This window comes from Hemiscyllium ocellatum, chromosome 26, assembly GCF_020745735.1.
Source record: "Hemiscyllium ocellatum isolate sHemOce1 chromosome 26, sHemOce1.pat.X.cur, whole genome shotgun sequence".
Taxonomy (NCBI): domain Eukaryota; kingdom Metazoa; phylum Chordata; class Chondrichthyes; order Orectolobiformes; family Hemiscylliidae; genus Hemiscyllium; species Hemiscyllium ocellatum.
The window spans coordinates 50527307-50549244 of record NC_083426.1 but is presented as its reverse complement, the minus strand read 5'-3'; the positions used below and the strand labels follow the sequence as shown (position 1 = coordinate 50549244).

General features: G+C 47.7%; 1 protein-coding gene across 1 annotated transcript in view; it reads left to right on the top strand.

Moving 5' to 3' along the window:
• LOC132828267 (patatin-like phospholipase domain-containing protein 2) overlaps positions 1-12701 on the top strand; it is a 34957-nt gene extending 22256 nt beyond the window's left edge. Inside the window, exons 6-9 of the mRNA XM_060845242.1 lie at positions 2291-2467; positions 7597-7693; positions 10557-10643; positions 12408-12701. Coding sequence (XP_060701225.1) covers positions 2291-2467; positions 7597-7693; positions 10557-10599 — 317 coding nt within the window. The 3' untranslated portion in view covers positions 10600-10643; positions 12408-12701. The remainder of the gene's footprint in view (positions 1-2290; positions 2468-7596; positions 7694-10556; positions 10644-12407) is intronic.
• The last annotated feature ends 9237 nt before the right edge of the window (positions 12702-21938 follow it).

The window sequence follows — 21938 nt, the reverse complement described above, 5'->3', positions numbered from 1 at the left end:
CACCTATCATTTACTCCTTACCCCCGCCTCCCGCACCATTAACTCTGCTTTCCCTCCACAGCTGCTGCCAGACCTGCTAAGCTTTTCCAGTAATTTCTGTTTTTGCATTGAGATGTTAAATCATCCCCGTGTCATATCAACAAGCGATTGGAGACACTGGATATTGCAAAGGCTATGAGCCGTGGTAATGTTCATTGGCCAAGGAACAGGGTGGTGTGTTGGATCAATCTGAATGATGGGCAGCAATGAAGTGAAGAATAGGGTGATCTTGCTTTAATTGTATGTGGCTTTGATAAGACTACATCTGGAGAAGTATGTTGAGGGTTGGATTCCATGTTGAGGGATCAGCTCGTATTGGAGGCAGTTCAGAGAAGGTTCATCTGGTCAGCTGATTCTTGGTTAAGTAGATTGGGCCTGTACTCTGGGGTTTAGATTCCTGGTTGAGTTGATTGGGCCTGTACTCTGGTGTTTAGATTCCTGGTTGAGTAGATTGGGGCTGTACTCTGGGGTTTAGATTCCTGGTTGAGTAGGTTGGGCCTGTACTCTGGGGTTTAGATTCCTGGTTGAGTTGATTGGGCCTGTACGCTGGGGTTTAGATTCCTGGTTGAGTAGGTTGGGGCTGTATTCTGGGGTTTAGATTCCTGGTTGAGTAGGTTGGGGCTGTACTCTGGGGTTTAGATTCCTGGTTGAGTAGGTTGGGGCTGTACTCTGGGGTTTAGATTCCTGGTTGAGTAGATTGGGGCTGTACTCTGGGGTGTAGATTCCTGGTTGAGTAGATTGGGGCTGTACTCTGGGGTGTAGATTACTGGTTGAGTAGGTTGGGGCTGTACTCTGGGGTTTAGATTACTGGTTGAGTAGGTTGGGGCTGTACTCTGGGGTGTAGATTACTGGTTGAGTAGGTTGGGGCTGTACTCTGGGGTGTAGATTACTGGTTGAGTAGGTTGGGGCTGTACTCTGGGGTGTAGATTCCTGGTTGAGTAGATTGGGCCTGTACTCTGGGGTTTAGAAGAATGAGAGGTGATCTCACCGAAATGTAAGATTCTGAGGGTGATTCAAGAGGTTAAGGAGACAGCTTAAAAACCCAGGTGTTTGTTTCCATTTGAAGATATGAGTAATGAAGTAAGACAATAGGTGCCTTGAGGCTGCTCTGTCATTGAATAACATTGTGGCTGATTTGATTGCAATCTCAAAAATCACATTCCTGCTTAACCCTGATAACACTTCACCCCTTTACTTAACAAGAATCTCTGCTTTAAAAATATTCAAGTATTCTGTCCCCATCACCTTTTCAGGAAGAGCAGTACAAAAATTATGATATCTTTGAGAAAATAAATGTGCCTAATCTCTATTTTTAAACAATGACCTCTGGTTTGAGATTCTCCCACAAGGGTAAACATCATCTCCATATCCACTCGGTAAAGAACCCTCAGGATCGTAAGTGTTTCAATTAAGTCTGCTCTTGCTCTGCTAAACTGCAGTGAATACAAGCCCAGTTTGTCAAACTGAGTCACAAGGTAACTCCTCATTTCATGTATCAGTTTGGTAAACTGCTTCCAATGCATTTATATCCTTCCTTAAATAAGGTGACCAAAGCTGTACACAGTGCTCCAAATGTGGTCTCGACAGTGTCCTGTCTAACTGATAAGTAACCTCAATTTCTTTCACAATAAATGATGAACTTTCCTGATGACCTGCTGTACCTGCAGCTGAAACTTATGTGATTCATCTACAAGAAAATCCAGATCTCTTTGCATCTCTGAGCTCTGCAATACCTCACCATTTCGGTAATGTGCTTTTTTTCCTGTCAAAATGGATAATTTCATGTTTTCCTACATTATACTGCATTTCACAGATTGTCAGACCACTCACTCACTTTTATACTTTTGTAGTCTCCTTCATAACTTACTTTCTTACCCACCTTTGTGTCATCAGCAATGACACCTTCTATCGTATCATCTAGATCATTTATATAATTGGAGATTGACTGACAGGAAGGAGGCTGGATGAAATATTCAGACCTGGGTCGAGATGGGAGCCAGAGTTATTACCAGCTTGGTGATGTTACCACCATCTATAATGCCATATCTGTTGGCATTCTCCTTCAAATACACTTCCCTAATGAAATGTTGAAGGCATTTAGTTAATGAAGGTTTAGATGGTTTTTCGACGTTTTGTGACTCATCTGGTCACACGTTGAACACATGGATCTCAGTAACAGATGGCCAGATAAAGGTTTGGGAGGCCTTCTATTGTTGCCAAGTCTTGGTCAAAATGCTGTCTTTGTTTCTAGACCTGCTGAGTCCAGATGCCTTGATCGTATCCAAGGTTCTATCAAGTCAGTGCTGTAATCCTCACACTCCCTCACAAAGGAGTGGGCAAGACACCAAGCAGCTGGAACAGGAGGCACGCTTCAAGGTTGGCTCTCTCCAAGACAGACTAGCTCAACACAAGACCCAGATCCTCGCAGGTACCAATTTCATATTTTACTGGTTATCCTCATTATGTGAAGGCCCCATTAGTATTTTTCTTTCCACGTATTGTTAGTTAGCTGGTAAACAAAGGACAGTTGATTAATGGAACTGAGCAGTTCCTTCAGTGTCAATGGGTGAAAATACAGGAGTTCCCTCCCCAACGATATTCTGGGTGTCCCAGTTCCAAATAAACTGCAGTGATTCAAGAGGGCAGCTCACCACCACCTTGAGGGTGAGGTGTTGCTGGCTGAGGCATGACCTTATAGAGGCTTATAAAATCACAAGGGGCGTGGATAGGGTGAACAGCCAAGGTTCTTTTCCCCACGGGGGTGGTGAAGTCCAAAACCAGAGGACATAGATTTAAGGTGAGAGGGGCAACATTTTCACACAGTGGGCGGTGTGTGTATGAAACGAGCTGCCAGAGGAAGTGATGGAGGCTGGTACAATTACATTTAAAAGGCATCCAGATGGGTATGTGAATAGCAAGGGTTGGGAGGGAAATGGGCCAAGTGCTGGCAAATGGGACTCAGTCAGATTGGAATGTCTGGCTGGAATGGACAAGTTTGGCTAAAGGGTCTGTTTCTGTGCTTTATGACTCTGACTAAGGGATGGGCAATAAATGCTGGCCCAGCCAGCAACACCCACATCCCACATCCCACATCCCACATATACACTTTAAAAACAATTCCAGCCTCCAGTGACAGAGCAGCATCTAGAGAGTAAGGATAACAGGAAAAGGGCACTGGAAACTTCCAGAATGGGCTAAAACATTCACAGCATTCCAGGGGAAAAAGGAAATAAAACAATTGTATTGTTAATCGGGTAAATATCTTGGCCTGTGAGAATAATACGATAACTTTCCTATCTGAATGGTGCTTGTAAAATGGTAGATGTGTTTTAAGTACTGAATTGGACCCAGATTAACTGTTGAGTTGTGAATTACGTGGAAGAACAGGAGCAAGCGAAACCCAGTCAGTCTCTTGGACCTTTCCTGCCTTTCCCTTTGATGGTGTCTAACTGTACATCAATTCCAAGTACTGCTCATTGCTTCAGATCCTTTGACATGCTTCCCTACAAAACCCTCTTGATCTCAGTCAGGAAGGAAAGCTCCAGTTGTCTCTCCACATTCACCTTTTTGAGATTTCCAGAGTACCACTCCCCTTTCACTTCCTGGTTTTCCTCCTGAATATGTCCAGGTCTGCCTTTCATCTCCTATTCTCTATATTCTGGGTTCCCCTGTCAGCCCTGAACACTGGAACCTCCAGCTGTCTGTCTCCTGGGCCTGGTGTCCAGTGAGGTATGCTGGGATGTTCTGTGTGAAGGTGTACAATGAATGGAAATTATTGTTACACACAGACACAACACTCCTTGCCCTTTCTGTATTTCAGCTCCACACTCTGTGCGAGTGTGTGAAATATATCCTCGTTTTCAGAGCAAGGCTTGAGTGAAATGAAAGACTGTGTTTATTTCATCACAACCACCAGATGGTTCAAAGCATTTTATAGCCCATGAATAATGTTTTGAATTATTCATAGTTGCCAATTAACACGCAGCGAAACAGTGATATTAATGTCCATGAAGAAGGAGGCTATCTGGGATGACCTAGAGTGGAATGAGTCCTCCTGGGAGCAGGTGCGGTGGAGGTGGAGGAATTTGGGAGTAAGGAATGGCACTTTTACAGGAGGAAGAATACCATCTCTTCCACCTTGAGACCCTTCAACCACTTGGGATCAATGTAGATTTAACCAGTTTCCTCCTCTCCCCTCCCCTCACCTTATCCCAGATCCAGCTCTCCAACTCAGTACGCCCCTCATGAACTGTCCTACCTGTCCATTTTTCTTCTCACCTATCCACTCCACCCATCGCTCTGACCTATCACAATCACACCCCACCTTCGTCTACCTATCGCCTTCCTAGCTACCTCCTCCCCAGCTCCCTCCTCCCAATTTATCTCTCAGCCCCCTTGGGCCCCATACCCCCATTCCTGATGAATAGCTTATGCCCAAAACATTGACTCTCCTGCTCCTCAGATGCTGCCTGACCTGCTGTGCTTTTCCAGCACCATGTTACAACTCTGATCTCCAAGCATCTGCAGTCATCACTTTCTCCTCATTGATTATAACCCATCTGCTATGCCTCTTCCAAAGATACCTACCTTGAAGAAGTCCTCCTCTCTCTACAAGGACCTCATTGAGTCTCTCTCTCTCTCTCACTGAGTCTCTCTCTCTCTCACTGGGTCTGTCTCTCACTGGGTCTGTCTCTCACTGAGTCTGTTTCTCACTGAGTCTCTCTCTCTCTCTGGGGCTGTCTCTCACTGGGTCTGTCTCTCACTGAGTCTGTCTCTGAGTCTGTCTCACTGAGTCTGTCTCTCACTGGGTCTGTCTCCCACTGAGTCTCTCTCTCTCTCACTGAGTCTCTCTCTCACACTGGGCCTGTCTCTCACTGGGTCTCTCTCTCTCACTGCACCAACCCCCGCGCGCTCCCATTGGGTGCCCTGAATCTCTTCAGCCACATCCTGAAGCAGACTCACTACCACAGTCACATCTCCTCCATCAGTGCCGGCCTATGAAACCGAGTGATCCCACATGGACTCAGGGCCACATTCAGACCATCACCGTTTAAACCAAACCACAAGAACCAGGACCTGCAGCAAATCTAAAGCTGCCAGAAACGGTTCTCCCTCCGGATCCGCCGCTCTATCAGCGCGGCCACACTCTCCCTGCAGTCAGCCCCAGCTCAGGGTCACTCTCTCCCTGCAGTCAGCCCCAGCTCAGGGTCACACTCTCCCTGCAGTCAGCCCCAGTTCAGGGCCCCAATCTCCCTGCAGTCAGCCCCAGTTCAGGGTCACACTCTCCCTGCAGTCAGCCCCAGTTCAGGGCCCCAATCTCCCTGCAGTCAGCCCCAGTTCAGGGTCACACTCTCCCTGCAGTCAGCCCCAGTTCAGGGTCACACTCTCCCTGCAGTCAGCCCCAGCTCAGGGTCACACTCTCCCTGCAGTCAGCCCCAGCTCAGGGTCACTCTCTCCCTGCAGTCATCCCCAGCTCAGGGTCACAATCTCCCTGCAGTCAGCCCCAGCTCAGGGCCACACTCTCCCCGCAGTCATCCCCAGCTCAGGGTCACTCTCTCCCTGCAGTCAGCCCCAGCTCAGGGCCAGAATCTCTCTGCAGTCAGCCCCAGCTCAGGGTCACACTCTCCCTGCAGTCAGCCCCAGCTCAGGGCCACACTCTCCGAGACCTACAAAGGACTCTTGCTGTTCTTCATCCTGTGAGGAATCCACCAACTCAACAAATGCTTTTTCACCACCGTTCTGGTCAAGGAATGTAAATACACTAAACCTTCATGTACTTACCTCCACACTCTGGATTCCTCAAGCTTCCTTCTCTTGGTTTCCGGAACCGCTTGGACGCCGACCACCATCCCCTTGGCAAACGATTATGTCACCTTCGCTCCTGCCGGCTCACAGACCACAGCCACCGCCGAATATGCCGCGTCTACACGATCACTGCCAGAGCTGACACCACTGAGGAGACGACCCGGCACATCTCTCCACCCCTATGGTTGCTGTGGTGTCAGCCACTTCCACTCCCCACTGATGTCACCCACTGGAACACTGCCAACAAACACGCAGCCACCACATGGAACATCACCGCCTGCACCGTTTCTGCACCCTCCGACCCCCATGGTATGCATCAGTCATGTTACCATGGCCACACCCAGTCCAGACAAAGTCTCTGCCCCAATCCCAACTCCAGCCCCACACCAGGTCCTAGGTCCTAGCTCCCAGCCCTGCTGGGTTTTCACCCCCTGCCCCTCCCCCCCAACCTTCCCCTTATTGAGGATGAACGATCAATCCCTCCACTTCCTGCACTTCCACACACGTCACCTACTGTGTCTGTTGCTCTTGATGCGGTCTACTCTACATTGGGGAGACGGGACGCCAACTTGCAGAACGTTTCAGAGAACATCTCCGGGACACACGCAGTAAACAATCCCCACTGCCCTGTGGCTGGGCACTTCAACTCTCTCTCCTACTCCGCCAAGGACATGCAGGTCCTGGGCATCTTCTATCACCAAACCCTTACCACCCAACGCCTCAAGAAAGAACACCTTATCAACTGCCTCAGAAACCTCCAACCACAAAAGGATCAATGTCAACTTCACCATTTCCCCTCCCCCACCTTATCCCAGTTCCAACCTTCCAACTCAACACTGCCTACATGACCCGCTCTGCCTGTCCATCTTCCTTCCCATCTATCCGCTCCACCCTCCTCTCTGACCTTTCACCCTCTCCCCAACCTTCATCAACCTACCACATTCCCAGCTACCTTCCCCCCAGCTCCACCCCCCTCCCATTTATCTCTCAGTGCCCTTGGGACGCCAGTCTGATTCCTGGTGAAGGGTTGATGCCCAAACCGTTGACTCTCCTGCTTCTCAGAAGCTCCCTGACTTGCTGTACTTTGCTATGACCACACTATTTGACTCTGATCTCCAGCATCTGCAGTCCTCAATTTCAGCCAGCTGCACAAACTAAGGGTCAGTTTACAGTGACGTCTATTTCCCTTGGGATTACCCCAGTTATCGTGGGAGTTTACGGGGGGTCTATTTCCCCTGAGATTATCCCAGTTATTGTGGGAGTTTACAGTGGAGTCTATTTTCCCCTGGGAATACCCCAGTTATTGTGGGAATTTACAGTAGGGTCTATTTCCCCTGGGATTATCCCAGTTATTGTGGGAGTTTACAGTGGGGTCTATTTACCTTTTGAATACTCCAGTTGTTGTATGTGTTTACCGTGGGGTCTATTTCCCCTGGGAATACCCCAGTTATCGTGGGTCATGCCCTCTGTTATCGTAGAAAAGAGCTGATGGGATGGAGCTCCTACCATTCCCTGGAGGTGCCCTGTTATAAAGCCAGGTACAGAACCTGTCTGAGCTGCCTCTGGTGTCTTTGCTTCTCTCTCTCTCTCTCTCCTTTCTGCTCCTATCCTTTCCCTCCATCTCTCCTTAGCCTCCACACCCCCCCTTCTACCGCAGGTGCCCTGCCCCTCCTGATAACACTGCGTATGGATAAGGGAGAGCTTCATGGCGGACAGCTGTTTAACCCGCTCCCCCCCCCACTGTTTTGACAGTGCTGCCAGCTGCAAGAGGCCAGAAGAGAGGCATCACTGGCACAATCACCAGTCTGGCCTCATACCCAGTGCACTCCGTGGGAGCTCTGGCTCAGAGGTAAGGCTTGGACACCAGGTGATAGTTCACTCGCTTTTCGTTTTAATCTTGATGTTTCCCCTCAATTTCCGTTGTCTTATTTGGGTTTGTTCTGCAGTGATCCTTTCCTGAGGCTGTCTAAAGATGCAGGGGGCTGATCTGTTTAGTGCTCCATCTGGTCCCCAGGTTGCCTGTTGATTTTGATCTGTAATTTGTGAAGTAAAATTAACCCCCTCACCGCCATCTCCCACTCTCTCTCCTGGCTGCAGCCGGGTCTCGTGGTGAGGGGAGTGGGTGCGGGGGTGAAGGGGGACTTTATCTTTGGGCTTGGGGGGACTCTGGGTCAGCCATGCAGCTGCCAGAGGGCAATGGGGCTCAGCCCTGGCACCTGGGTAGGATTGCAGCTATCACCGGGAGGACCTAGCCTGTCCTGGTCATCCCCGGTGAGATAAGAGGCACTGTTTCGCTAGTTCCAGGTTAACCCCTTAATCCACTGTTTTAAGGCTCTAATGGTCCCTGCACTTGCCTGCCCTCAGAATTACTAATTTCTAGCGATGTTGAGGAAGTTTACAGTGGGGTCTATTTCCCCTGGGAATACCCCAGTTATTGTGGGAGTTTACAGTGGGGTCTATTTCCCCTGGGAATACCCCAGTTATTGTGGGAGTTTGCCATGGGGTCTATTTCCCCTGGGATTACCCCAGTTATTGTGGGAGTTTACAGTGGGGTCTATTTCCCATGGGATTATCCCAGTTATTGTGGGAGTTTACAGTGGGGTCTATTTCCCCTGAGATTGCCCCAGTTATTGTGGGAGTTTGCTGTGGGGTCTATTTCCCCTGGGATTACCCCAGTTATTGTGGGAGTTTACAGTGGGGTCTATTTCCCCTGGGAATACCCCAGTTATTGTGGGAGTTTACCGTGGGATCTATTTCCCCTGGGATTACCCCAGTTATTGTGGGAGATTACAGTGGGGTCTATTTCCCCTGAGATTGCCCCAGTTATTGTAGGAGTTTCCCCTGGGATTGTCACTGTTATCATCTCTGTAAGTTGGCTAAAACCCCTGGACTGGATGGTTCACACTCCAGGAGGGAGATAGTGGAGGAGATTATGGAGCTCCTGGGTAGTGATCTTCCAACATCACAGGAATCAGGGAAGGTTCCGGAATGCTGGAAAACGGTTAATACAACTCCCCCGTTTAAGAGCAGGTGAGGCAGGAGACAGGAGAGTATAGACCTGTTCTCCCGACCTCTATAATTGGTGAGATTTTAGAGTCTGTTTTTCAAGATGAGATTTCTGAATACATGGTAAATAGGACTGAGTTAGCACAGCTTCACCACAGGGAGGTCATGACTGACTCATCTGTTACAATTCTTTGAGGAGATCATGAGCAAGTTATTCAAAGGAGAGCCCACATGCGAGATCAATTAGGATTTCCTGAAGGCCTTTTGACAAGGTGCTGCACAGGAGGCTGTGAAATAATATAAGAGCCATTATGAGCAAGCTATTGGCATTGCTAGAGGATTGGCTAGCTGGCAGATGGCAGATATTGGGGGAAAAGGGGTTTTCTTCAGGATGGCAGCTGGTGACTTGTAGAATTTTGCAGAGGTCAATGTTGAGACCACAACTATTCACGTTATGGGGTGGCACGGTGACTCGGTGTTTCGCACTGCTCACAGCACCAGGGACCCAGGTTCGATTCCAGCCTCCGGCGACTGTCTGTGTGGGGTTTGCTCATTCTCCCTGTGTCTGCTTGGGTTTCCTCTGAGTGTTCCAATTTCCTCCCACAGTCCAAAGATGTGCAGGTCAAGTGAATTGGCTACGTGAAAATTGCTAATAGTGTTTCTCAGAGTGAAATGGGTCTGTGTTGGTTACTCTTCGGAGGGTCAGTCTGGACTTGTTGGGCCGAAGGGCCTGTTTCCACACTGTAGGGAATCTAGTCTGATAGAATTGAGGATCTGGATGAAGGAACTGAGGGCTTTGTTGCAGATGACACAAAGATAGGTTGAGGGACAAGTCATGTTGCGGGAATAGGGAGGTTACAGATGGACTTGGACAGGCTAGGAGGGTGGGCAAAGCAGTAGCAGATGGAATAGAGTGTGGGGTTTATCATTGTGGTAGGAAGAATAGAGGTGTAAACTATTTTCTAAACAGGGAAAAGTTTCAGAAATCTGAAGCATAAATGGACTCAGGAGTTCTAGTTCAAATCCCCTTCAGGTTCACTTGGCAGTTAGGAAGGCAACTGCAATGTTAGCATTCATTTCAAGAGGGCTAGAATACAAGAGCAGAGAAATGCTGCTGAGACTATATAAAGCTCTGGGGTCAGACTGTGTTTGGAATATTGTGAGCAGTTTTGGGTCGTGTATCTATGGAAGGATTGCAGGTGCTGGACAGGGTCCAGAGGAGGTTTACAGGAATGATCCTGGAGATGAAGGGCTGATCACAAGAGGAGTTGTGGAGTCTGAGTCTGGACTCGATGGAGTTTAGAAGGATGAGGGAGATCTGACCGAGAGGCCTGGATAGAATGATTGTGGGAAAATGTTTCAACTATTAGGAAAGACAAAGACCTGAGGGCACAGTCAAACTGAGATGAGGAGGAATTTCCTCAGCCGGAGGGTGGGGAGTCTGTGGAACTCATTGCCCGCAGAGGGCTGGGGAGGCCAAGTCATTGCGTGTCTTTAAGGCAGAGACAGATAGGGTGTGGATTGGTAAGGGGTCTAGGGTTCTGGGAGAAAGCAGGAGAATGAGGTTGAGAAACATACCAGCCATGATCGAATGGTGGAACAGACTCAATGGGCCGAATGGCCTAATAACAATCCTGTATCTTATTGTAACTTATCCAGCCTCCAGTAGTTTCTGTTTGATCCCTCTCTTTCTCTCTTTCTTCCAGAGTAAAAGGATGGTTCCCTGATATTCCAAAGGCTTTTCTTTGATGTCTAAGCACGTTGAGGCTCAGTGGATGACTCAGTAACTGCAGGTGGGAGAGCTTGCACTGTGAGCTATTCTTCCCCCCAATCCTCCTCGTTTCCTGATTTGTAATTTCAGGACAATCCCAGCTCCTATATAGTCAGTCAGCTCCTTCCATAGTATAGGTTGGAACAGTTGTAGTACAAGTCACTGGGTAACCAGTTCTGCGCAGCACACTCCCATGAAGAGAAATGAAGCAAACCAACAGAGAGCTAGAAAGGTGACAATCTCTCAGCGCCATCTCAGCAGTGACTGAGTCAGGAACAGACTCATCCCTGAGGGAGAAGGCTGTAGGTTTAAATCCCACTCTGGAAATCTGAACACTGACGTACCACTGACGGTCCAGGACTGCGTTCTCAGAGCGGTCTCCTTTCCCAGGGGAACATTAAAAATCCCCTGAGCTATTTTGAGGAAGAGTTCTTTTCAGGTTGCTGCCTCAGTCAACACAAAGACAACATTATGAGCAATTAATTCCTTTCTTCGCTGTTTGAACAAATTGGTTTCCATGTTTCCTCCAACAGTGTCAGCTATAATGTACTTTGAGAGGTCATTGAGTCATTACAACATGGGAAGAGGCCATTTGGCCATGCTGCTTATTAAACATCCATCTACTCAAGTCCCAGTGCCAGCACATGACATTAGTCTTGTGTGCTGTGGTGTTTCAAGTGTTCAGTCCATGGTTCAGAAATGGTGCTTGAGGCTTCTTACGTCTACAATCCTTAGCCATCACCCTTTAGATGAAAAACTGTTCCCTCAAATCCCTCCAAATCTCTAGCCCTTTATTGTAAAATTGCATCCTCCCCCAGCCCAAACACCAACGTTACTGACCCCTACACTAAGGGGAAACATTTTTCTCCTATTTATCCTGTCTATGTCCCTCATAATGTTGTATATCTCGGTCAGATCACCCTTAGTCTTCTCTGCTCTAAGGAAAGCATTCCCCGCCTGTCTAGTCTGTACAATTACAGCAATTAAAACACATCCAGATGGGTATGTGAACAGGAAGCGTTTAGAAGGATATGGGCCAAGTGCTCACAAATGGGACTAGATTAATTTAGGATGTCTGGTCAGCACGGGGAAGTTGGACCGAAGGCTCTCCATCCCAATGACTCTAGTCTCTCTTCAGAGCTGGATTACCAGGCAACATCCTGGTAAATCTCCTCTTCACCATTCCTGTTCTAAACTCACAAACATCTGTCTAGAAACGCAAGGCTAGCTGTTCTTCTGGAGACAGCGAGGACTGCAGAAGCTGGAGATCAGAGCGAAGGGAAAGTGGGGATTGCAGATGGGGGAGATCAGAGCGAGGAGAAAGTAGGGATTGCAGATACTGGAGATCAGAGTGAGGGGAAAATGGGGATTGCAGATACGAGAAATCAGAGCGAGGGGAAAGTAGGGATTGCAGATACTGGTGATCAAAGCAAAGGGAAAGTGAGGATTGCAGACACTGGAGATCAGAGTTGAGAGTGTGGTGCTGGAAAAGCACAGCAGATCAGGCAGCATCTGAGCAGCAGTTGTTTTAAGCTCCAAGCTGATGAATAATGCCCACACTGAGGAACTGTTAGATGTCATGGGGCAATTTACACACCGAGAACAGCAAAGATTTACAAGTTGGTAGAAAAAAGGAGCTTTATACTTGTCTAAACCCTGCTGTTGCTCATGTTGCGACGGAGGTCAAATGTCGACCTGTTAAACCCGCCTGCTGCTGTAAACTATAATCTCTTGAAAGTGGATGTTTTTATTCACGTGTGGGATGAAATGTGTTTTATTTATTCAGGGCTGCTGGCTACCAATAGGAGGACAGTATTTGCTGTTGTTTCCTTTTCCAAGGACTCGGACACTGCCACTTCATTTCTTAAAGGACCTGATGTACAATTGTGGGTCTGGAGGTGGAGAGGTCACATGATATCAACTGATGTTCTCTGAGGCAACGATTTGGGTTCATAAGTGAACCAAATAATTCTTCTAATTTTGTGAGAATCCACTCGTGTTTGAGGTTCCCATTCTCGATTTCTTTCCCTCACTGAGTTTAACTCCCTGACTGTCATTGTCAGATTTGACCTTGTGTCTTTACTTGTCCATTCACATAAACACACTGCCATTCCCTGTTCGTCTTGTTTGAAACTGATTTTAAAGTTGGGAATGGTGGGAGACTCCATTGGGAATGGTGGGAGGTGGTCTGAACCATCCTCCTGTTGGTGAGCACCAACCAATCACTGTTCCTCCAGCTGCGACTCTCTTACACTTGGTGCAAATCAGTCCCGGTTCAGGGCTCACCATATTGGAAGTGGGGCTTTCCTGGATGGTGCGGAATGGGAATAAGGTAAAGAATCTTGTTCCCTCTTGTACCACACCCTCTCATAATTTGGCAATGAACTGGTACCATGCCTCTCAGCTGGGTTTCACTGCCTGCTGGGGCAGGGATGAGGGAGCAAAACACCTTCTACTTGCTTTTTTTGTTCATAAAATTGGGATCTGATCCCTGCCTCTCGGAGAAAGTTAGAGCTGTGTTGGTGGAGTTACTGTAAACTCTCACAGCTGGACGTACAGCCCATTAAGGCCACTTTACTGGTTTTAACTGCTCTTTACCCTTTTCTCTCACTTTATCCTTTCCCTGTCACCGTTGTTTATATGTTCTTTCCACTGATGGCCTTCTGGTATTGATTATCCAGAGGGTAATTGGATTGGTGCCATTCTATCCCTGACCCATATCTTTTGGACAATGCTAAGGGTTTCTCATTGTGGGGGATTACGCTGCTCAGGAGACCATGAACCACGACAGCTAAACCCAGAGAGGTCAGACTCCAACTTCACCGCTGTCTCCAGCTCTCTGTGAGTGTGGCTGGATCCTCTCTCAGCCGCAGATATGGTTCAGCCCAGTCCCTGTTTGCAGCTTGTTAATGATGTGCTGTCTCCTGGAAAGATCTTGATGCCTCTTTGGACATTCCAGTGATGCAGACTTCATGATCCAGTGATCCGTACTCACGATCCAGTGATCCCAGCCTCACGCTCCAGTGATCTGGCCTCATGATCCAGTGATCCAGACCTCACACCCCAGTGATCCTGGCCTCACGATCCAATGATCCAGACCACACGATCCAGTGATCCCGGCCTCATGATCCAGTGATCCAGACCTCACACCCCAGTGATCCTGGCCTCACAATCCAGAGGTCCAGACCTCACGCCCCAGTGATCCCGGTCTCATGCCCCAGTGATCCCGGTCTCACGCCCCAGTGATCCAGACCTCATGATCCAGTGATCTGGACTCACGATGCAGTGATTCCAGCCTCATGATCCAGTGATCCCAGTCTCATGCCCCAGTGATCCCAGCCTCACGATCCAGTGACCCCGGCCTCATGATCCAGTGATCCAGATCACATGATCCAGTGATCCGGACTCACGATCCAGTAATCCAGACCTCACGATCCAGTGATCTGGCCTCACGATCCAGTGATCCCAGCCTCACGATCCAGTGATCCCAGTCTCATGATCCAGTGATCCAGACCTCACGCCCCAGTGATCCCAGCCTTATGATTCAGTGATCTCGGCCTCATGATCCAGTGATCCAGACCACATGATCCAGTGATCCGGACTCTTGATCCAGTGACCCCGACCTCACAATCCAGTGATCCCGACCTCACGCCCCAGTGATCCCGACCTCACGCCCCAGTGATCCCAGCCTTATGATTCAGTGATCTCGGCCTCATGATCCAGTGATCCAGACCACATGATCCAGTGACCCCAGATTCACGATCCAGTGATCCAGACCTCACGCCCCAGTGATCCTGGTCTCACGATCCAGTGATCCAGACCTCATGATCCAGTGATCCAGATCTCACGATCCAGTAATCCAGACCTCACGCCCCAGTGATCCCAGCCTCACGATCCAGTGATCCAGACCTTATGATCCAGTGATCCAGGCACGTGGTACAGCAATCTCAGTCTCTTGAACCAGTGATCCAGCCCTCGTGATCTCAGTAATCCGGGTCTTGTGATCCAGTGGTCCAGGAGTCTTAATCCAGTGATCCAGCATTAGTCGTCATTGCTGGAACCTGCAGAACTCCACCGTCCAGTTTAATTAGCCAGTTATTGATTTAATCTGTAGCGATGACTGATGGGAGGGCAGTAAATGCTCCCCCCTCCCCCCATCCTGCCCCTCCCCCATATCCTGGAAAAGCCACACAAGCTCATTTTATGAAGCAAGATAAAAGATTTTAAAAGCTGCTGCACAGAGTTGACCTTTGTGCCTGTTTACATTGCTTTCCCGTGTCATCACTGAGAAGCAATCTCTCTCTCTCTCTCTCTCTCTCTCTCTCATGTATGTTCATGTAACATGTGAACATGTCATTCCGGGGGGTGGGGGAGGGGGGCAGTGAGGTGCAGCTACATCAGTTCAGGATGTTTGCATTGAGCATTGAAGAGGGGCGTGAATTTGGATGGCAGTCCGTCAGTGGCACTGATGGGGTTTGTGCCACAGCTTGGCTCCTTAACTCTGCGAGTAAAGAACAGGGGGTGGGCATTGTCACCCTGAACTCCGATTCTCCATTCGGTAACCTCTTCCAACTGAGCATTGGCTCTTCCCATTTGGAATGCTTTTCAGACAACACAGAGGGTGGGGAAAATCTTTGGATAGCCCCCAGATGTGCTCCTACTGTCCCGATAGAGTCAAGTTCCAGGAGGCCTGGTCCAGCATCCACTTTCCATGTTTACAGCTGGACAGAGAAGCCTCATGCTGTTTTATTTCCTGAGCAGCCCCACCCCTGTTAGCGGGTTAACCCTCTCAGTGAGACATCTGCATCAAATAACAAAGCTATCACCACGAAGGAACATTGTCATTTACAATCATGCAATGGAACTTAGTGTGATTAAATCAATCCTGTGCTCTGTAATTAAAGGGATTTATTTTATACTTAAGACCCTCAACACCTCTCCACTGCACACACTTTCTCTCTCTCTCTCTCTCTCTCTGTCACACACACACACACACATACTCTCTCACACACACTCTCACATACACACACACTCTTTCATACACTCTCTCATACACATACATACACTCTCTCTCTTTCTCTCTCTCCCTCTTGCTCAAACACAGATATGGAAACGGTCTCTCTCACATACACACGTTCACATACTCTCACACACATACTCTCTCACACACACACTCTCACACACACACACTCTCTTTCACACACACACTCTCATACACACGCGTTCACTCTCACACATTCATTCTTTGACACTCACACACACTCACACTCTCTCTCACACACACTCACTCACTCTCTTTCACACACACACTCTCATACACACACGTTCACTCTCACACATTCATTCTTTGACACTCTCTCTCTCACACACACTCACTCACTCTCTCTTACACACACTCTCTCTCTCTCTCACACATTCTCTCTCTCACAGACTGCCTTTCATACAAACTCTCTGTTACATATCGGCAAAAGTGAGGACTGCAGATGCTGGAAACCAGAGTTTAGATCAGAGTGGTGCTGGAAAAGCACAGCAGGTCAGGCAGCATCTGAGGAGCAGGAAAATTGACTTTTCGGGCAAAAGCCCTTCATCAGGAACCTCTGTTACAGTCTCACTCACCCACTCTCTCACACACACACTCACTCTCACTCACACTCTCACTCAGACGTTCACTCTCCCACATTCATTCTTTGACACACTCTCACACACACTCACTCACTCTCTCTCTCACACACACACACACACACTCTCACACACTGCCTCACATGCAAACTCTCTGTTACACACACTCACTGACAGACTCTCACTCCCTCACACATTCACACACACTCTTCTCACTCTCACTCACACACACATTCACTCTCACTCAGACGTTCACTCTCACACACTGCCTCACATACAAACTCTGTTACACACAGTCTCACTCACTCCCTCACACATTCACACATTCTCTCACACACACACTCTCACTCACACACACACATTCACTCTTACTCAGACCTTCACTCTCACACACTCACTCGCTCACACACACTATCTCTCTCACACACTTTCACTCACTCTCTATCACACACACACATTCTCTCACACACACACTCTCACACACATACACATTCACTCTCACTCAGACGTTCACTCTCACACACTCTCACTCCCTCACACAAACTATATCTCTCACACTCTCACTCACTCTCTCTCACACACACATTCATTCTCACTCAGATGTTCACTCTCACACTCTCACTCCCTCACACAAACTATCTCTCTCACACACTTTCATTCACTCTCTCTCGCACACACACATTCCCTCACACACACACTCACTCACACACTTTCACCCCCTCACACTCTCTCACTCACACTCTCACACTCACACTCACACTTTCTCTCTCACATACCCTCCCTGTCTCACACCCTCCCTCTGACACACACACTCAACCAAACACACTCTCTCCCGTACTTTCTCTCACGTGCTCTCTCACACACTCCAGAAAGCAAAAGACAAAAGGTTCAGGGACAGAATATCTGAAGTAAGTGCTGGAAATGCTCAGCAGGTCATCCAGCATCCACACAGAGAAATCGTGCCTGTTAGGCCTGTGACCAGCAGAGATCCACAGGGAGTGGTTCTGGGTCCTCCCTTTATTTGTCATTTAAATAAATGATTCGGATGAGAATATAGAAGGCGTAGTCAGTAAGTTTGTAGATGACATTGAAGTTGGTGACATTGTAGACAGGTTTTCTCAGGTTACAAAGGGGTCTTGATCAAATGGGTCAGTGGGCTGAAAAATGGAAGATGAAGTTCAATCTGGATAAGTGGGGACAATAATCAAGAGTAGAGCTGATACAATTAGTGGCATGGCCTTGGTTAGTGATGTAGAACAGAGTGACCTAGGGGTGGAGGTATAGTACATAGAATATAGAGCATAGAACATTACAGCACAGTCCCCCCAGGCCCTTCAGCCCTCGATGTTGCGCTGCCCTGTCATACTAATGCGAAGCCCATCCCACCCACACTATTCCATGTACGTCCATATGCCTGTCCAATGACGACTTAAATGTACTTAAACTTGGCGAATCTACTATCATTGCAGGCAAAGCATTCCATACCCTTACTACTCTCTGAGTAAAGAAACTACCTCTGACATCTGTCTTATACCTATCTCCCCTCACTTTAAAGTTGTGTCCCCTCAAGTTTGCCATCCCCATACTTGGAAAAAGGCTGTCCCTATCCACCCTATCTAACCCTTTGATTATCTTGTACGTCTCTATTAAGTCACCTCTCAACCTTCTTCTCTCTAACGAAAACAGCTTCAAGTCCCTCAGCCTTTCCTCGTAAGACCTTCCTTCCATACCAGGCAACATCCTGGTAAATTTCCTCTGCACCCTTTCCAAAGCTTCCACATCCTTCCTATAATGCGGTGACCAGAACTATACACAATACTCCAAGTGTGGCCGTACCAGAGCTTTGTACAGCTGCAGCATAACCTCCTGGTTCCGGAACTCGATCCCTCTATTAATAAAGGCCAAAACACTGTATGCCTTCTTAACAACCCTGTCAATCTGGGTGGCAACTTTCAGAGATCTGTGTACATGGACACCGAGATCTCTCTGCTCATCGGCACTCACAAGAATCTTACCATTAGCCTTGTACTTTGCATTCCAATTACTCTGTCCAAAGTGTATCACCTCACACTTATCCACATTAAACTCCATTTGCCACCTCTCAGCCCAGCTCTGCATCCTATCTATGTCTCTCTGCAACCTACTGCATCCTTCGTCACTATCCACAACTCCACCGACCTTAGTGTCATCCGCAAATTTACTGACCCACCTTTCTAAGCCCTCATCCAGGTCATTTATAAAAATGACGAACAACAGGGGAGCCAACACTGACCCCTTGCGGTACGCCGCTAGTAACTGGACACCAAGTTCCATCAACGACAACCCTCTGTTTTCTTTCAGCAAGCCAATTACTGATCCAAACTGCTATGTCTCCCACAATCCCACTCCTCCACATTTTGTATAATAGCTTACTGTGGGGAACCTTATCGAATGCCTTGCTGAAATCCATATACACCACATCAACCAGTTTACTCTCATCTACCTGTTTGATTACTTTGTCAAAAAAGTCAATAAGATTCATTCGGCACGACCTATCCTTCACAAAACCGTGCTGACTGTCCCTGATCAGATTACTCTTTCCTAGATGGTTATAAATCCTATCTCTTATAACCTTTTCCAACACGTTACCAACAACTGAAGTGAGACTCACTGGTCTGTAATTACCAGGGCTCTCTCTACTACCCTTTTTGAACAAGGGAACCACATTTGCTATCCTCCAGTCCTCAGGCACTATTCCTGTAGACAATGATGATTTGAAGATCAATTCCACAGGCTCGGCAATCTCTTCCCTTGCCTCCCAGAGGATCCTAGGATAGATCCCATCCGGCCCAGGGGACTTGTCTATTTTCACACTCTGCAGTATTTCTAATACCTCTTCCTTGTGAACCTCAATCTCTGCTAGTCTAGATGCAAGTATCTCTGTATCTTCCTCGCCAACATTTTCATTTTCTGTAGTGAACACTGTCGAAAAATATTTATTTAGTGCTTCCCCTATCTCCTCTGACTCCACACACAACTTCCCACTATTATCCCTGATTGGCCCTAATTTAACTCTCGTCATTCTTTTATTCCTGACATACCTATGGAAAGCCTTAGGGTTAACCCTGATCCTATCCGCCAACAACTTCTCATGTCCCCTCCTGACTCTTCTGAGCTCTCTTTTTAGGTCTTTCTGGACTTCTTTGTAACCCTCAAACGCCCTAACTGAGTTTTCACATTTTGTCCTAACATAAGCCTTCTTTTTCTTCTTGACCAGGGATTCCACTTCCTTCGTAAACCACGGCTCCCATGTTCTATATCTTCCTCCCTACCTGACAGGTACATACTTATCTAGGACACACAGGAGCTTTTCCTTGAATAAGTTCCACATTTTTAATGTGTTCATCCCCTGCAGTTTCCTTCCCCAATCTACGCTTCCTAAATCTTTCCTAATTGCATCGTAATTTCCCTTCCCCCAGCTGTAACTCTTGCTCGGTGGAGTACACCTATCCCTTTCCATCACTCAAGTAAACCTGACAGAATTGTGATCGCTGTCTCCAAAGTGCTCACCTCCTTCCAAATCTAACACCTGGCCAAGCTCGTTACCCAGTACTAAATCTAAAGTGGCTTCGCCCCCTTGTAGGCCTGTCTCCATACTGTGTCAGGAAGTCCTCCTGCACACACTGGACAAAAACTGACCCATCTATAGTACTCGTACTGTAGTGATCCCAGTCAATATTTGGATAGTTGAAGTCTCCCATGACAACTACCCTGCCTCTCTCACTCCTATCAAGAATCATCTTTGCTATCCTTTCCTCTGCATCTCTGGGACTATTCAGAGGCCTATAGAAAACTCCCAGCGTGGTGACTTCTCCCTTCCTGTTTCTAACCTCAGCCCATACTACCTCAGTTAACGAGTCCCCAAACATCCTTTCTACAACTGTAATACTGTCCCTGACCAACAATGCCACACCTCCCCCTCTTTTACCATCTTCTCTGTTCTTACTGAAACATCTAAATCATAGAACCTGCAACAACCATTCCTGTCCCTGCTCTAACCATGTCTCCGTAATGGCCACAACATCGAAGTCCCAGGTACCAAGCCACGCTGCCAGTTCACCCACTTTATTTTGGATGCTCCTCACATTGAAGTACACATACTTCAATCCAGGTTCTCGCTTGCCAGTGTCAGATACTTGATTTGGGAACTCCCTACTCTCATCCTCTTCTGTATCTGTCCTACAATTTTGGTTCCCATCCCCCTGCTTTAAAATTTGGGGCCTCATAGAGCAGACAGAACAGTTAAATAGATGTTTACCACGCTTGCCTTCATTGCTCAGTCCTTTGAGCTTCGGAGTTAGTACATCATGCTGAGGTTGTACAGGACATTGGTGAGGCCCATTCTGGAGTACTGTGTCCAGTTCTGGTCACTCTGTTATAGGAAGGACATTATAAAGCTGGACAGGGTTCTGAAGAGATTGACCAGGATGGCAGGTTGGAAAGTATAGAGAAGGTTTGAGTTATAAAGAGAGGCTGGATAAGCTGGGACTTCTTTCAGTGGAGCGTAGGAGGTTGAGACATGACCTGATAGAAATTTATAAAATAATGAGAAATGCAGATCGAGTTGATGGTCGTTGTCTTTTCCCTATGTTGGGGATTTCAAGACTAGGGGGGCACATGTTTAAGGTAAGAGGAGAGAGATTTAACAAAGACATGATGGACAATTTCTTTATACGGAGGGTGGTACACGTGTGGCAGATGGAGTTTAATTCAGATAAATGTGAGGTGCTGCATTTTGGGAAAGCAAATCTTAGCAGGATTTATACACTTAATGGTAAGGTCCTATGGAGTGTTGCTGAACAAAGAGACCTTGGAGTGCAGGTTCATAGCTCCATGAAAGTGGAGTCACAGGTAGATAGGATAGTGAAGAAGGCGGTTGGTATGCTTTCCTTTATTGGTCAGAGTATTGAGTACAGGAGTTGGGAGGTCATGCTGCAGCTGTACAGGACATTGGTTAGGTCACTGTTGGAATATTGTATGCAATTCTGGTCTCCTTCCTATCGGAAAGATGTTGTGAAACTTACAAGGGTTCAGAAAAGATTTACAAGGATGTTGCCAGGGATGGTGGATTTGAGCTACAGGGAGAGGCTGAATAGGCTGGGGCTGTTTTCCCTGGAGCGTCAGAGGCTGAGGGGTGACCTTATAGAGGTTTATAAAAGCATGAGGGGCACAGATAGGGTAACCATAGGGTGGGGGAGTCCAGAACTAGAGGGCATAGGTTTAGGGTGAGAGGGCAAAGATATAAAAGAGACCTAAGGAACAACTTTTTCATGCAGAGGGTGGTACATATATGGAATGAGCTGCCAGAGGATGTGGTAGAGGCTAGGACAATTACAGCATTTAAGAGGCATCTGGATGGGTATATGAATAGGAAGGGTTTGGAGGGATATGGGCCGGGTGCTGGCAGGTGGGACTAGATTGGGTTGGGATATCTGGTCAGCATGGACAAGTTGGACCGAAGGGTCTGTTTCCGTGCTGTACATCTCTATGACTCTGTGACTCTCATACACTCTATCACACACTCTATCACACTCTCTCTCACTCACACGCTCTCAGTCACATTTTCTCTCTCTCACACACACTCACTCACTCACACACTCTCATACATACACACTCTGTCTTGCACTTTCTCAGTCACACTCTCCCTCTCACTCTCACA